Source organism: Heptranchias perlo, chromosome 30 (assembly GCF_035084215.1).
Source record: "Heptranchias perlo isolate sHepPer1 chromosome 30, sHepPer1.hap1, whole genome shotgun sequence".
NCBI classification, from domain to species: domain Eukaryota; kingdom Metazoa; phylum Chordata; class Chondrichthyes; order Hexanchiformes; family Hexanchidae; genus Heptranchias; species Heptranchias perlo.
This window is the reverse complement of record NC_090354.1, coordinates 24,138,338-24,155,135: the sequence shown is the minus strand read 5'-3', so window position 1 is coordinate 24,155,135 and position 16,798 is coordinate 24,138,338. Positions and strand designations below refer to the sequence as shown.

The following is a 16,798-nucleotide window of genomic DNA, read 5'->3' as shown; positions in this document are numbered from 1 at the left end:
ATACCGCTCTATCAAATTTTTCTCCAGGTACTTAACTAACTCACTCTTGTATTTGCTGAAAGAATTAGCTCTTACAGCCTCCCTTGGCAGTCCATTCCGTACATCCACCGCCCTCCTTCTAAGTTTTAAGAAAGTACAAGAATGCAGTCCATGTTGGTTATCAGGGTATTGAACGATCCATATTATTTTGGGAGAGTGAATGAACCAGCACTTAGACACCTCCTAGATTAATCTGGATTAATCCAGTGGTCATAATGGAGCACTGCAGCAAAGAGGTGCTCAAGGAGACTGGGAAGGTGCACAGATAGTTTGGATTTAACTACATTACACATTAGGGTGGTAAACGTGTGGAATAGACTATCCAAGGAGACAAATAGTGTAGGAAAATGTGAGGGAGAATTGGATCGATATTTGAGGGAGTAAGAGAATGAAAGGCATTCGTTTTTGGGACTGGGATGATGGACTGCAGAGCCTTTTCTGCTTCTATTATAGAATCAAAGAATTTTACAGCACAGAAGGAGGCGCATGTGCTGGCTCTTCAAAAGAGGTAGCACCCATTTAGTCCTATTCCCTTGCCCTCTTCCCTCTAGACCTTTTTAAATTTTCCTTTATCATTTATTATCCACTTTCCATTTAAAAACTGTTGCAGATTCTGCTTCCATCGTTGTTTCTGACAGGACATTACAGGAGTGAAATTGGTCTTTTTCAGTAGCTTCATAGCGAATCAGCAGCCTGTTTTACACCGCACCTGATTTTCTTTTTTCTTGAAAGAAGAAAGAACTTATATTTATATAGCACCTTTCACAACCTCAGGACGTCCCAAAGCCCTTCACAGCCAGTGAAGTACCTTTAAAGTGTAGTCACTGTTGTAATGTAGGAAACGCAATAGCCATTACATGCACAACAAGATCCCACAAACAACAATGAGGTAAATGACCAGCTAATCTGTTTATAGTGATGTTGGTTGAGGGATAAATATTGGTCAGGACACCGGTGAGAACTCCCCTGCTCTTCTTCGAAGTAGTGCCATGAGATCATTTATGTCCACCTGAGAGAACAGGCGGGGCTTCGGTTTAACATTTCACCTGAAAGACGGCTCCTCCGACAGTACAACGCTCCTTCAGTGCCTTTATCATGTCCTGATTCGATGCCTAGGTCGCAGCCGAATGGTCAGTCCATATCAAAAATATCCAATTTGTTTGGAGGAATCATTACCACCAGCTCTGAGCCAGTATAGTCAGTCAATGCTTGAAGGCTTAGATTTGACAACTAGGAACAATTGGGATGCAAATCCCATTGAGTGAATGAGAAGTACTAACTGAATGATACCATGACTGATATGAGCTCAGTGTGAATCAGGGCCTCTGCAGACCGGAAGTGCTGGGTGTCCTTTGAAGTGCGGCACATTGCTGCTAATAATGATTTCTCCTTGCAGGTCGTGGGACTTGAGAGACCTGGTATATAACAATCGTATTTACCTTTAAATTCCTCTTCAGCTCGCTGCCAGGCTCCCACAATCCCTTCGATCTGGGAAGGGTCCTGGTGTAAACCCCACTGCCAATGTCTTGGGATGTCCTGCATCTAAACATGCCATGCAGAAACTGCAAGAAATTGAGGCAGGTGGCCAGGAATGGCCGCTCTTGCCAAAGCCAAAGGCCAAATTAATTTCATTAGCTGTGAGATGCAATAAAACCCAGGTATCCGCATACAGCCCATAATAGATGTGCCTATAGGTGAATGTAGCAAGTAATTACATGCCAGGTGTGGCTTTTAGTGGGATGATTACATATAAGGATATGAATGCAAGCAGAAGGTGGAAAGGACTGGGTGTTTATGGTAAGCCACTGAGGCACTTCAACACAATGTGAGGGGACATGATTGTCTGCCAATGATGCCAGTGTCATCAGAGCACCTTTAGAACTATCAGTCATATAGATGTAACCAGACCATTACCTACAATACCACCTCGACCTCTATGATAGACTAACAGTCTCGCTATTAGTGGCAGCACCTTCAGCTGCCTAGGCCCCATACTCTGGAAATCCCTCCCTAAACCCCTCTGCCTCTCCACATGCCTCTCCTCCTTTAAGACCCTCCCTAAAACCCACCTTTTTAATCAAGCCTTTCTAATATTTCTTTCTTTGGTTCAGCAACAATTTTGATTACATTTCTGTGAAGAACCTTGGGATGATTTTCTATATTAAAGTATACAAATACAAGTTGTTGTTTTCGGTATATAACTGCAATAACATCACATTACTGAACTTCAGTTTAAACAGATTGGAAGCAAACTTTTCTGAAGGTAAGTTATTTTCAGAAGTGCCTTAGAAATAGCAATCAGCTTTAATGATGTAATGTGGGAATCATTTCCTTCAGTTTCTCACACAAAGAAGCTGTGATTGCAGATGAAAGAAAAGGAGAATCAAGGTAAGCAATTACTGGAATATAAGTGATGTAGATTTAGAGATCTATTACTGATTGTACAAAAAGCAAAGCACATTATCAAAATTTTTACTTGGATGAATATATTGGTTCAACTTCATGTTTGCTGCAATGTAATTTTGCCCTAATGATCTATTTCATTAGTTAAGTTCTATGAAAATACCTATGAAGGTGAGTTATAACATAGAGGAATTAGATGATGGACTGCGTTAGCACATGGTTCTTTATAACTCAGGGATCTGGGTTCAAACCTAGTCAAGGGCTCGTTTGTGAATACGAACCCGTGTCCATTAGGGACTGAGGTGCGACTCCTCGAGTGAAATTCAACTCCAGCGGGAGTGCAAAACAGGTGGTCGAGAATCAACCAACCCACCCGACCTTCCTTTCAATTGACTTCAATCAGGTGAGCTGTTTAACGGGCGGCCAATTTGTTCCCTAACCATTTTGCGCCCCCACCGAAGTTGAATTTCACCCCCCCCTCAAATTCATTCGGGACTCCTGGTAGAAAGAGGAGACTCTCATCCCATCATCAGTTGTGAGAGTCCTGAGCAGCCTGGGCTCGGATCCTGGTGGTCATCAGTCTGTTTCCATAATACTACCTCTAATATGTTCAGTGCGGTAGCATAGTGGTTATGTTACTGGATTAATAAACTGGAGTTATGAGTTCAAATCCCACTACAGCAGCTGGGGATTTTAAATTTAATTAATTAAATAAAATCAGTAATGGTGGCCATGAAACTACTGGATTGTCATAAAAACCCATCTGGTTCACTAATGTCCTTTAGGGAAGGAAACCTGTTGTCCTTACCCGGTCTGGCCTATATGTGACTCCAGACCCACAGCAATGTGATTGGTTCTTAATCGCCCTCTGAAATGGCCTAGCAAGCTGCTCAGTTGTACTGTCTCGCTACAAAAAGTAACCTTCACCACACAGACTCCAGTGGTTCAAGAAGGTGGCTCACCACCACCTTCTCAAGGGCAATTAGGGATGGGCAATGAATCATAGAATCATAGAAGTTACAACATGGAAACAGGCCCTTCAGCCCAACATGTCCATGTCGCCCAGTTTATACCACTAAGCTAGTCCCAATTGCCTGCACTTGGCCCATATCCCTCTATACCCATCTTACCCATGTAACTGTCCAAATGAATAAACAAAAAACTAAATTGGCAATTTAACTCAGAGAGACATGAACGAAACTGAAAAAAAATCACATTGGTGTAGTGGGTGTTCTTTAGAGCCAAAGACATTTTGGGGGCTTAATAGATTGAGCATTACATCTTGGCATGCTGAACCTGACTTAAGCATGCTCTGTGGTAATCTGAGAGGGATAATTTTCTGACTCATGCAAAGTGCACATTCCCAGCAGGTGATGCTCCATGTCAGCAGTAAGAAGTCGGAAGATTACCTGTTAGGTAGAAAACATAGGAAACGTTCCAGTCCCCAGGAGAAGCATGCTCATCTTGATGAGCACAAAAATACATCCTAAAAATAATAGGAGACGAATTGTAAATGTGAGAAATATATTTATATAAATGAACTAATAGCTGAAAATAAAATCAGCCCAGGAGTTCAATTTAATCAAAATCCAGCTAAGCCCCATGAAACTCAAACCTTCCCTAGCCCGCTAAAAGTGCTAATTACTCCTCCAACTCAATGCCAACATGAGAGCATGGCTCAGTGCCAAGTTATGTTACTTTCTAGAGTCCCCACATTCTCACTGGGAAAACATTCGAAACTCTCTTTCCAAGCTTGAACCGAGGAATGCTTTCTTATGTTTTTTTTTCCCTAGTCTCCCACGTACTGGTCATGTTCAGGGAAGGGAGAGGAAGAGTTGTGACATGGTAATTCAACCCTAATAAAGGCACGGGACAGTGCCATATTTGCCATGGTTTAGGAATTTGTCCTTCGTGTGTAGCTTATTGGCAGTGGGGTTAGAGGAGCTTTCATGTTCCAATTTAGTTCTGATGATGCATTTCACACTAAACACAGAATATAAAGGACACGGCTGATACCAAGTGTAATATTGTGATTCTTGTTGAAAAACCTGATGTCTTAAGTACGACGGCTACTTGTAGCTGGCCTGGCGCTGTGGCTAAACATAAATATTTACGGATATGATGCAAGTGATTTATTTAAGGCTTGTTTCTGAGTCACATAATATGAGCTAGAGAGCTGCTTACTCTTGGGTAACTGTTAATACTGTTCTCCAATTCACCTCAGCTACAGAAAAAAAAATGACTGTAAAATAAATTGGAAACAAATCACCTATTTCTCATACTACTGCACCCAGATATGGATTGTGTGCAAGAGTTTCATCAGGAGGGGGATGTTAGTTTGGATTCTGTGCAATGGGTGACTGATACCTGGCGATTATTACCACAAGTGAAGGAAATGCACAGGCCTACGTCTCTGGTTCCAGTTAGATTCCATAAGAGTCAGCAGGAATTTAATCACGCCCTTGGAATGTCATCTGCTCGGCAGGGTTCAAGAGAGGGTATTCTCTGGGGAATAGTCTTCCCTATCAATCAGTTCATTAGAACTCAACATACCAGTGCAGGATAAGTAGAAATACCTGCTGCTATTTAGTTTTCACCATACCACGCTTGTTTTCAGTTGGTATGCCGTTATGCATGTTTACTGTATTCAAATATGTAGGTAGCTTATCCATTGTGGTAGGTAATTGGAACATCCCAGAGTACATCTTTGTAATATTAACAGTAACATTTCAAAAGTAAGTCACACCTGAGTATTGATGGTGCCATTCACAATATCGTTTGTGCAAAATCCATAGACCGTACATAGGTCACAGGAAAAATACAAATTATTCATCACTGACTTTAATAAATTTAGAAGTTTTTTTGTGGAAAGTGTAGGGTAGATTTTAACTCTCAGATGCCTGATCCTGCTGACGAGATGTCCAATCTGTTTTGAGGGCCTCTGGCCTCGTTGCCATGCCGCTGGCGAGCCTCACGCCCTCAGTGGCATCCCGCTGCAGCTCGCCAGCTCTGGGCAGCCTAGAGGCCGAGCGAACTGGCAGAAAGGTAGGTCGGGGGCAGGGGAAGGTTTATGGCAGGGGGCTAGTACGGCAACGGCCCACATTATTCTTATGAAGCTCGGAGGAGCATTCCTACACCTCCTGGTCGCACAAAAATAATTGCTCGCTTATCTTTTTGAGGCCTCTTCCTCTTCATCAGCCGATACAGCTGGACGTGCACTGTCTGGCCGGTTTTCCTTCAATACTGCATTGGGATCCTATGTACGTCATGGAACCCAAATTCGCACAGAGTAATGAAGCTCCCACCTGATTCAGGCGAACACCTGAGCCACCCAGAGGAAGGCTCCAGTTAATATGGCAGTAAGTTCGCCACAGCTATTTTAACGTAGCTACTGCCCTGTTCCCACTGGCGAGAATAGAGTTAAAATTGGCCCTATGTTTCTGCGGACTGACGGACTTGCTACAGGGCAATAGGTATAATGGTGCCGTACATCATTGAGGTGCACTGCAATTATAAGAATACCTGTTATGTGCCCCAGGTTATGTTTTTGTGAGCCTGTTGGGTGCATACAATGGAACCCTGGGAGCTATATGTAAAGTTTAAACACTTATTCCCATTAATTCAAATATATCTAAAGTCGTGGATACTGACTGATCTCGGTGTTCTTATTTAAGATTTGTTCACCAATAAGGCAACAGCGCTATAAACGGCACATTTCAAACCGCCAGGCCTACCAAATTCAAACCGGACAAACCAGCGAGTAAGAAATATAAGCACAACAAGGACTTAGTAGCCTGGGATCTGAGAGCCAAATTCCTAGGATGTGAGGCCAGGACACAGGTTGGACTCCCTTGCCACAGAACTTAATAGATTTCCCTCAGGGAAGAAAGTTAATAACCATCCTTGTCCATCTCTTGGTACATTACTGCCAATAGGAAATGAGATTTGTGGGAAAAAATTGCTTGGTTTCATAGAAAATTTAGAATCATAGAAAATTTATGGCACAGAAGGAGGCCATTTAGAGAGAAAGTTAGAAAAATAATACGCAATAGTTACATAGAATCATAGAATGGTTACAGCACGGATAGAGGCCATTTGGTCCATCAAGTTTGTGCTGGCTCTATGCAAGATTAATCCAGCTAGTTCCACTCCCCCACCCTATCCCTGTAGCCCTGCAAATGTTTTCCTTTCAAGTATTTATCCAGTTCCTTTTTGAAGGCCATGATTGAATCTGCCTCAACCACACCCTCTGGCAGTGCATTCCAGATCCTAACCACTCGCTGTGTAAAAAAGTTTTTCCTCATGTCACCTTTGGTTCTTTTGCCAATCACCTTAAATCTATGTCCTCTGGTTCTTGACCCTTCCGCCAATGGGAACAGATTCTCTCTATCTACTCTGTCTAGACCCTTCATGATTTTGAATACCTCTTTCAAATCTCCTCTCAACCTTCTCTGTTCCAAGGAGAACAAACCCAGCTTCTCTAGTCTAGCCATGTAACTAAAGTCCCTCATCCCTGGAATCATTCTAGTAAATCTCTTCTGCACCATTTCTAAGGCCTTCGCATCTTTCCTAAAGTCCAATGCTCAGAACTAGACACAATACTCCAGTTGTGGTCGAACCAGTGTTTTATAAATGTTCATCATGACTTCCTTGCTTTTGTACTCTATGCCTCCATTTATAAAGCCCAGGATCCCGTATGCTTTCTTAACCGCTTTCTCAACCTGCCCTGCCCCCTTCAATGATGTACATATACCGCCAGATCTCTCTGTTCCTGTAACCCTTTTAGAATTGTGCCCTTTAGTTTATATTGTCTCTCCTCATTCTTCCTACCGAAATGTATCACCTCACATTTTTCTGCGTTAAATTTCATCTGCCACCTGTCCGCCCATGCCACCAGCCAGTCTATAACCTCTTGAAGTCTATCACTATCCTCCTCACTGTTCACTACACTTCCAAGCTTTGTGTCAAATTTGAAAATTGTGCCCCATACAACCAAGTCCAAGTCATTAATATATATCAAGAAAAGCAGTGGTACTAGTACCGACCCCGGGGAATTAGCGAGTATAGAAATAGGAGAATAGAGAAGATGAATGCGTGGCTGGAGAGATGGTGCAGGAGGGAGGGCTTTAGATTCCTGGGGCACTGGGACCAGATCTGGGAGAGGTGGGACCTGTACAGGCCGGACGGGTTGCACCTCAATGGAGCTGGGACCAATGTCCTCGCGGGGAGGTTTGCTAGTGCTGTGGGTGGGGGAGGGGGGATTTAAACTAATTTGGCAGGGGGCTGGGCACCAGGTTGTAGCATTGGAAAGGAGAAACAAGTTGCACAAAGGATTGGGAGAGAAAGATAGCACTAGAATAAGAAATAGTACGGTATTAGGTGGGATCAGACTAAGAGAGAGTACAAGGAAGTCTAAGATGGTTTACAGTGCATGTGTGTAAATACACGAAGCGTCTTAAATAAGGTTGGTGAGCTGCAGGCGCAAATAGCCACATGGGAATATGATGTTGTGGTGATAATGGAGACCTGGCTCAAAAAAAGGCAGGATTGGGTACTAAATATTCCTGGATACAAGGTGTTGAGGAAAGATAGGGAAGGAAAGAAAGGGAGGGAGGCTGGCAGTATAGATTAAGGAGAATATTGCAGTGCTGGAGAGAAAGGATGTCAAGGACAGAATCTATTTGTTTAGAGTGAAGAAACAGTAGAGGTGCCATTACACTACTGGGTGTATTCTATAGGCCACCAACTAGAGGAAAGGATAGAGAGGAGCAACTTTGCAGGGAAATTACAGAGAGGTGCAAAAGCCATAAAGTAGTGATAAAGGGGGACTTCAACTATCCTAATATAGACTGGGATAGTAATAATATAAGGGGCAAAGAGGGAGAGGAATTTTTGAAGTGTGTTCAGGAGAATTTTCTTGAGCAGTACGTTTCCAGCCCAACGAAGAAGGAGGCGTTGCTGGATTTGGTTCTGGGGAATGAGGTGGGCCAAGTGGAGCAAGTGTCAGTGGGGGAACATCTAGGGAACAGCGATCATAGTATCATAAGGTCTAGAATAGCTGTGCAAAAGGACATGGACCATTATAAAGTAAAAATACTCAAATGGAGGGGGGCCAATTTCAGTGGGATGAGAACAGATCTGACCTGGGTAAATTGGAATCAAAGATTGGATAGTCAAAACTATAATTGAACAATGGGCTGCCTTTAAGAAGGAGATAGTTCGGGCACAGTCTAGGTACATTCCCATGCGGGAGAAAGGTAGGGCAACTAAAGCCAGAGCTCCCTGGATGACAAAAGAGATAGAGAGTAAGATGAAGCAGAAAAAAGGAGCGTATGACAGATGTCAGGTTGATAATTCAAGTGAGAACCAGGCTGAATATAGAAAGTTCAGAGGGGAAGTGAAAAAGGAAATAAGAGGGGCAAAGAGAGTACGAGAATAGACTGGCGGCCAACATAAAAAAGAATCCAAAATTCTTCAATAGGCATGTAAACAGTAAACGGGTAGTAAGAGGAGGAGTGGGGCCAATTAGGAACCAAAAGGGGGCATGTCTGAGGTACTAAATGAATTCTTTGCATCTGTCTTTATCAAAGAAGAAGATGCTGTCAGAGTCTCACGAAAGGAAGATGTAAGTGAGATTCTGGATGAGTTAAAAGTTGATAAAGAGGAGGTACAAGAAAGGCTGGCTGTACTTAAAGTAGATAAGTCATCCGGTCTGTGTGGGATGCATCCTAGGTTGCTGAGGGAAGTAAGGGCAGAAATTGCAGAGGTACTGGCCATAATCTTCCAAACATCCTTAGATATGGGAGTGGTGCCATAGGACTGGAGAATTGCAAATGTTACACCCTTGTTCAAATATTTCCAATTGCTAGGATTTTGGATGTAATATAGCAACCTTTCCTTTCCCCCTTCCCTGTTTTTGATTGCTGGACATGAGCTGTATATGTTAATGAAAAGTCTGTGATCACTGATGGCTAAATGTTCATCTGCAGGTGCTTAACCTCTTCCTGGCCTTGCTGTTGAGCTCCTTCAGCGCAGATAACCTCTCAGCATCTGACGACGACAATGAAATGAACAACCTCCAAATTGCACTCAATAGGATCACCAGGGCGATAGACTTCATGAAAAACTTTATTCTCAACATCTTTCGAAGAAATAAAGTCGTCCAGGAAGAGAAACAATTAGACGACTTGTGTCCTTCAAAAACTGGGGGCCTTGATTTTAACCACACAGACCCAGAGACTGGAAAAGAACAGAATTCTAAACTTGATGGGATTAGTACAAATAAAGGGAAATACCTGCCAGATAAAGCAGACCATGTGGGTCTCTTGGCCAATGCTCACTTGACTGTTCATGTTCCTATCGCTGAGGCTGAATCTGATGCTGAAGAGGATGAACAAAGCTCTGAAGCAGACATTGAGGATGTCAAGATGGTGAGAATCATGGTTATAGTTTTAAGTGTTTTGAATATTCTTTTGTTTAAATACCCACAAATGCATTCATTAAATATTGAGCACAAGACGACGCTAAGTTAACAGTTTAGCAAAATTTAAATATAGTGCATCTGTAGTGTTCTGACACATGGGCCTCGATTTTTAACTGGGGGGGTGGGGGCGATGTTTGGGACGGGCGGCGTTGTGGGCAAGAAGGCCTGCCTGGAGTCGGGGTTGACTCCAGGCAGGCCTACCCCTGACTCGGTGTTAAAATCACATTGTGGCACCAGTGACGTCATCGGGCCACAACTTTTGAATTTAAATTAGGCCCCCGCCTGCCTGTAGTGGGAGCCTCGGCCGACTTGAAAATCTGCGAAGATGAAATGGCATTGGAAGGGAGCGGAGGGACCTCAGGCCGGTAAGTAGACTTGGCCTAATCTTAATCCCTCCAGTCCCACTGGGCGAGGGGGGTTAAAATTGAGGCTCGTTGAGCTTGCTGAAGAAGTGTCTCTTCCATCTACAGGATCATGTATTGGAATCACCTATCATAGTAAACATTACTTAAATACTATCAGTAACTGCAAGGCCTTATATTGATAGGGTGATGCTTGACCTTGCAAGCAGCCAATAGGTCAACATTGGTCAGGTGGTAACACCCGACCTTGCAAGAAACTAATTGGTCTGAATAATTTTGACTATATTCTTGAAGAAAGGTTAATATGACACCTTGTATTATTGGCCTGCATGATTCAGTGATTAAGATATTTGTTTACAGGTAATTGCAATATAATGTAATATTTTAACATTTTATCGTTTTAATGTTTTTGCTTATATTTGAATGATTGGGTAGTAACAGTGTGTGGGAACTTACTCCTATTCCTTTCATCTGATAAGATGTGAAAATAAGCTACTGAGAAAAGGAAAATCCAGGAAATAAGTGGTTTTCAGATTTTGACACTGAATGGCCAGTAACATTCTGGTGCAATATTAGCAGACGATTGTTTCAATCAAAACGAGCCAACATTCTGCTGCTGTGGGTTCCCAATCTCAGCTGTGCCACTGAGGAGGGACAAGGAACAGAATCCAAGTGCTTCACAACAGACAGAGATGAAAGGAAATTGGAGCCACTCTGGGCCAGTCTTGCAGATCGCGGTTTTAGGACAGCATCAGTTGGGGCCTAGGGTCAGGTCTCTAATCTGTCCTCTCAGCCGGAGTAAGAAAAGGAAGTAAGGAATAACTTGGGGAAAAGAACGGAACTGCCATTGTCAGATATGACTTCAAACCGAAGGAGTGATTCTCTTTACAAATACCATTGTATTAGGATCAATATGAGACGACAATGTCTAAATATGTCAACTTTCAGTTTGGTATCGAGACTGATAAAATATTTTCATGTTTTTCTTCAGGATCGCGATCTATTGCCAAAGAAAGATGAAGCTATCAAACTAGTAAGTTTTTTTTTTAGGTGTATGTTATTTGCTAAGATGATTTATTTGCTGCTAGTTGGGATTTCTTTCCTAAAGTGGACCTGTAAAAAAGATTTGCATTTAAATCACCTTGCAAAGCACTTTCCACACATGGGGCCCCGATATTTATGGGGAGGTGGGGAGGGACTAGTGGTTGGGGGGGGGGTGGTTGGGGGGGGTCGTAGCGGCCGGGAAACCCAGAAATGTGGGACCTCATTTTTAAAAAAATTCTCTGTTTCCCGGTCGGCAGCCAGATTGAGAAGCTGGCAGTCTGCCAGGTGGGAAGGCCTGCCCTGGAAGGCTGCAGCTGGGGATAAGAGAGGAGGGAGGGGGAGATCGTGGGTCGGGGGGGGGGGCAGGGGGTATTGGATAGCGGGGTTGGGAGGGGTGTCCGATTGCGGGGACAGAAGCAGGTTTGCTGGGGGGGGCTGGGGGGAAGCAGTCCTGCTCCTCCTGGCCCGAAAGCAATGCCGGAAAAGCACTTACCTGCTGGATCCGGCTGATCTCACTTCCCTTCAGCTGCTGGGATTCCCCAGCCCTGGGAAACCCGGCCCGCACCCATTAAATTTAAAACTCTGGTAAAATTTGAGGCACGCAACCTCATTAAAATATTTGAATTAGGGGACCCGCCTCTGGAGAGCAGGTTTGTCGTCCGCCCCCAAACCCGCCTCCGTTAAAGCGTGGAAGGCGAGTTGGGGTCGTGTTTTCAATTTTAAAAATGTTAACCTCCCCCCACCCCGCCCCCTCTTGGAGGTTAAAATTCTCCCCATGATGTGCAGTGACTATTGTTATAGAGGCAAATATGGCAGCCTTTTTCTACATAGCAACGTTGCTTCAGGGAGGAATGTTGGCCAGGACAACTTAAGAACAAAAGAAATAGGAGCAGGAGTAGGCCATACGGCCCCTCAAGTCTGCTTCGCCATTCAATAAGATCATGGCTGATCTTCGACCTCAAATCCACTTTCCTGCCCAATCCCCATATCCCTTGATTCCCCTAGAGTCCAAAAATCTATCGATCTCAGCCTTGAATATACTCAATGACTGAGCATCCACAGCCCTCTGGGTAGAGAATTCCAAAGATTCACAACCCTCCGAGGGAAGAAATTCCTCCTCATCTCTGTCCTAAATGTCTGACCCCTTATCTTGCGACTATGCCCCCTAGTTCTAGACTCTCCAGCGAGGGGAAACATCCTCTCAGCATCTACCCTGTCAAGCCTCCTCAGAATCTTATATGTTTCAATGAGATCACCTCTCATGCTTCTAAATTCCAAAGAGTATAGGTCCATTCTACTCACTTTCTCCTCTTGGGCAACCCTCTCATCCCAGAAATCAATCTAGTTGTTCATTTGCCTACATAGCAACACTGATTCCATTTCAAAAGTAAGTCATTGGCTGTGAACCTCGTTGCAATGGCTTGAGGATATGAGAAGCACCATACAAATTAAAGTTCTTTCCTTAATAATGGGATATTTAACAGCTATTTGAAGGGACTGATGGGGCCTCAGTTTAATGACTCAACCAAAGGATGGCACCTCTATCAGTGCAGCACTCCTTCAGTTCTGCAATGCAGATTATATGCTCATGCGCTGGCGTGGGACCTGCACGGACAATCTTCTGACTTCTGAGGTGAGGGTGGTAGCAACTGTGCCAAGCTGACACTTGGCACATCAGATCTTGTTTGTCACAATCAATTTGTGAGTCATCAGTTGTTGACTGTATGCACACCTACTGAAGCACTTTTCAAACTTTGCTGTGTACAGGACCCCTTGCAGATATTGGCCCATCCCAGAGAGCCCCTGCAGGTAGTGAAACACTCTCGGGCATTGCCTATCCATCTTTGGAACGATAATGCTGTCTAGCCGTGCCAATATTTGCAGAAACTATAGGGGTGAAATTCGGGCGACAGGGCGAAATGGGTGATAGCGAATCAGCACCCCATTTTATACTTTGCCATTTTCTTTTCCATTGGAGTCAAGACCAATTTCACCCCCTGTTTGTCATTATACAGCTACAAAAATAATGTGCTAGTAGGATAGAAAATGTAGAAAAAATATAGCATACAGAATTCTTGGTATGTCCTGCCCCAGATGGATAGAATTCTGAGGATCTCACTGACCATCCGAGCTTCCATCACAGACCCCCTACGGCACCCATTTTGAGCACCGGTACTGTTACTGCAATGTTTATTATCATTCTTTCTATCACATGGAGCAAAGATCACAACAAAAGACTCCACAAACAAGGGGGGGAAACTAATTGGCCAGCAACGCTTAATTACATTGAGAAACGAATGTAGTTGCAGAAAATAAGAGTTGAGAATGTGTTATAGGAGTGCCAACACATCTTGGAGTTCAGCTAACAATAAGCTACTAGAGTGGCCTTCCTGCTATTTATTATGTCCCTCGAACTCCCTCCATTGTACTACGAGAATTTTACTGCTGCTATTTCTATATTAATTATCCACTGCTTTTTGATTCCTTTATAGAGAAAAGTGAATATTGATTCTTCCCAATGCAGTACTGTGGATCTGAACGTTCAGGAAGAAGAGGTAGAGGAGGTTGAACCAGAAAGTCCTGAGAGTGAGGGACCAGAATTGTGTTTAACAGAAGGTAAAAACACTGAAAAGAAGTGGGGAAGAGGGAAGGAAAGGGGAAATGAAGGAGACATATTGCCCACCATATTGGAGTTCCAACATGCTGTGCTATGGATTGTAGCCTTGCCACTTGCATTCTCCATTTTCCACATGGTGAGTTCCCATTCTCTGTGTATCATCGAGATGAATTACTAAGCAAAGAGCAGGCACTTCTTTACAAACCCAGCTCTTGTCATCTCTCGTAACTCAATGTCTTTTCTGTAATACGGCAACCCGAACTGTGTACATTACAGATGGGATGAATCAATGCCATGTTTAGGCTCAGTTATACATCCTATGATTTGTATTCAATTTCATGTACTATACAACCCAAGATCCTATTTGCCGGACTTTATAATCTTTCAACACTCTATCCACTAATATTCCCAGATCTTTTCCCTGTATCTTGTAGACAAACATCATTTAGTTTATAGTTCCAATGTTTAATCTTCTTTCCTAGTCTTGCCACTTTGCACTTGCTAACGTTGAATTTAATTTGCTATTTCTCAGCCCAACTTCTCGATCTGCCTAGGCCTCTCTGCACCTGATCAGCCTACTTTTGATTGTGTGCACCCTTCTCCCCTTTAACAATTTTGTCTCTATCTCCACTTCTAAATAATTGACATAAAAGCATGAAAGCAAAAGTCCCAGCACTGATCCAGGAGGCACCTTACTGGTTATTTGGCACTAATCCAATGCAGCTCCATTTATGATCGCCCTATGTCTTGATGCCAATCCACTTCAATAGCTGCCCATCTATTCCATGCTTTTTTACCTTGTAGACTAGCCATCTGTGCAATTATATATGAAAAGCCTGGTTGAAGTATAGATAAATAATGTCCATGATAAATTCCGTTTATCCACAAGCTCTGATACCTCCTCAAAGAATTACAACAAGTTTGTCAGGCATGATCTTCCTCCTCCCCCCGTACAGCCAGGCTGACTTGCTCTGATGATTTCATACTTCTGCAAATGTTTTGCAGCACCCTTTGTCAGCCTTGGCTCTGAGTCAGAAGGTTGTGGGTTCAAACCCACGCCAGAAACTTGAGCACGTAATCAAGGCTGACACTTCAGTGCCGTGTTGAGGTGCCACCTATTGGATGAGACATTAATCAAAGTTTAGCCCGCTCAGGTAAACATAACATTTCCCATGGCATTCTTCAAAGAAGGGTATATGGGTTCACCCAGTGTCCTGGCCAACATTTAACCCTCAGCCATTACCACTAAACCAGATTATCTAGTCATTTATCTCATTGCTGTTTGTGGGACCTTGCTGTGCACAAATTGAGTGCTCGGTTTGCCTATATTACGACAGTGACTACAATCCTGAGGATGTGTAAGGTGCTAAAGAAATACATGTTCTTTCCTTCAGGATAGCCTCTAACATCTTAGCCATGACAGATGTCAGGTTCACCAGCCTGTATTTCCCAGACATTCTTTTTAAAGATAAGTGTTAATTTCCCTTCTCTCCAAAACATTTATTACAAGTGCCAATTCTTGTGATTCCCTAAAGCTCCACACCAGAACGTGACCAATTTTTTTTTAAGTGTTCCTGATCTCACCTCTTCCCTTGGTTTATGAAGTAGGTGTTCAGCTTTGGTAAAACCCTGCCAGTATTTATTTTTAAAAATTGCACTGTATCCATAATAGCAGCTGGTTCTAGGAGGCATTAAGACACCTATTGAAAAACAATGCATTTCCATTACATTAACCTCTCAGATAACAGTTATACTATTTGCCCTGCGTGCAAGAAATCCGACACACTCCAGGCAGCAAAGGGCTTGGAATAACCTGTTTGAACTGTTGCTGCTTGTACAGGCTGTTTGCGAACCTGTCCCTGTCTGGATATTGATATAAAGAGTGATCGGGGCAAGATGTGGTGGAATCTGAGGAAAACCTGCTTCAAGATTGTGGAACACAACTGGTTTGAATCATTCATCATCTTTATGATCCTGCTTAGCAGTGGTGCTCTGGTACGGTTCAATTCTTTCCCTGTAGATTGTTACACAGTATTTAAGAGCGAGATCTGTAAGATGCAATTGTGATTTAAGTTTGCATTCTATGATACTTTATATGCATCCAGTTTTGGAAGCCTACATAAAGTAAAAGCTGACAGTTTGCTTATGTCTAGTATAGTATAGTTCATGCATGATTTCTGTGCATGTAAATTATACATGGATTAAAAATTGAGAAGTTAGTCACATTTGTGACTGTATGGCTTATATAAAGTTAATGTATGATTTACGTATTACCTGTGTATGACAATTTGTGCTTCCTACATTGCTCAAAGTTCTGGCAATCTATATTATATTGAAAGTCTTGTGTGTGGCATGCACTTCCTATAACAGTCGCACTTACTTCCTGTCACCTTTAGGCACACTTCAAATGTCACACTTTAGTTTATCCTTCTACTCACTGTTAGCAATGCCACAGAAGATTTGCTAATGTATCATATAAATTAGATAAGCCACAAGCCGATCAAAGATTAATATTTTTCTTTTGTTAGAGGCTTGGGGAGATTATTATATATTGATATCTGTGAAACCAAACCACGTTCCTAATACCCACATTGTGGGTGTGTGAATTCTTAACACCACTAAAGAAAATAGGCACATCCTCCCCTTCATACTTTGTGGGAATATGCACACATGTTCAATCCTACAGTGGCAAGGTCAGTCAAACACAATCTCCACCCAACAACTGACTGGTCACTATATGTATAGGTGGTTCTCCTGGTCAAGACCACCCCTTATGTCATAATGGCATCAGTCATAGATGGCAGTGCTCGCTCGCATGATAGAAGTAAACTAATACCAGAGCATACAAAA

The 16,798-nt window shown here is 43.0% G+C and overlaps 1 protein-coding gene across 2 annotated transcripts in view; it reads left to right on the top strand.

Annotated features, from left to right (window-relative positions):
* Positions 1 to 16,798, top strand: part of LOC137299997 (sodium channel protein type 4 subunit alpha-like) — a 151,547-nt gene that overhangs the window by 104,583 nt on the left and 30,166 nt on the right. For both annotated transcript variants that reach the window (XM_067969061.1, XM_067969060.1), the window contains 4 exons: positions 9,432 to 9,872; positions 11,279 to 11,320; positions 13,824 to 13,947; positions 15,789 to 15,943. In XM_067969061.1, the coding sequence (XP_067825162.1) occupies positions 9,432 to 9,872; positions 11,279 to 11,320; positions 13,824 to 13,947; positions 15,789 to 15,943 (762 nt within the window). The remainder of the gene's footprint in view (positions 1 to 9,431; positions 9,873 to 11,278; positions 11,321 to 13,823; positions 13,948 to 15,788; positions 15,944 to 16,798) is intronic.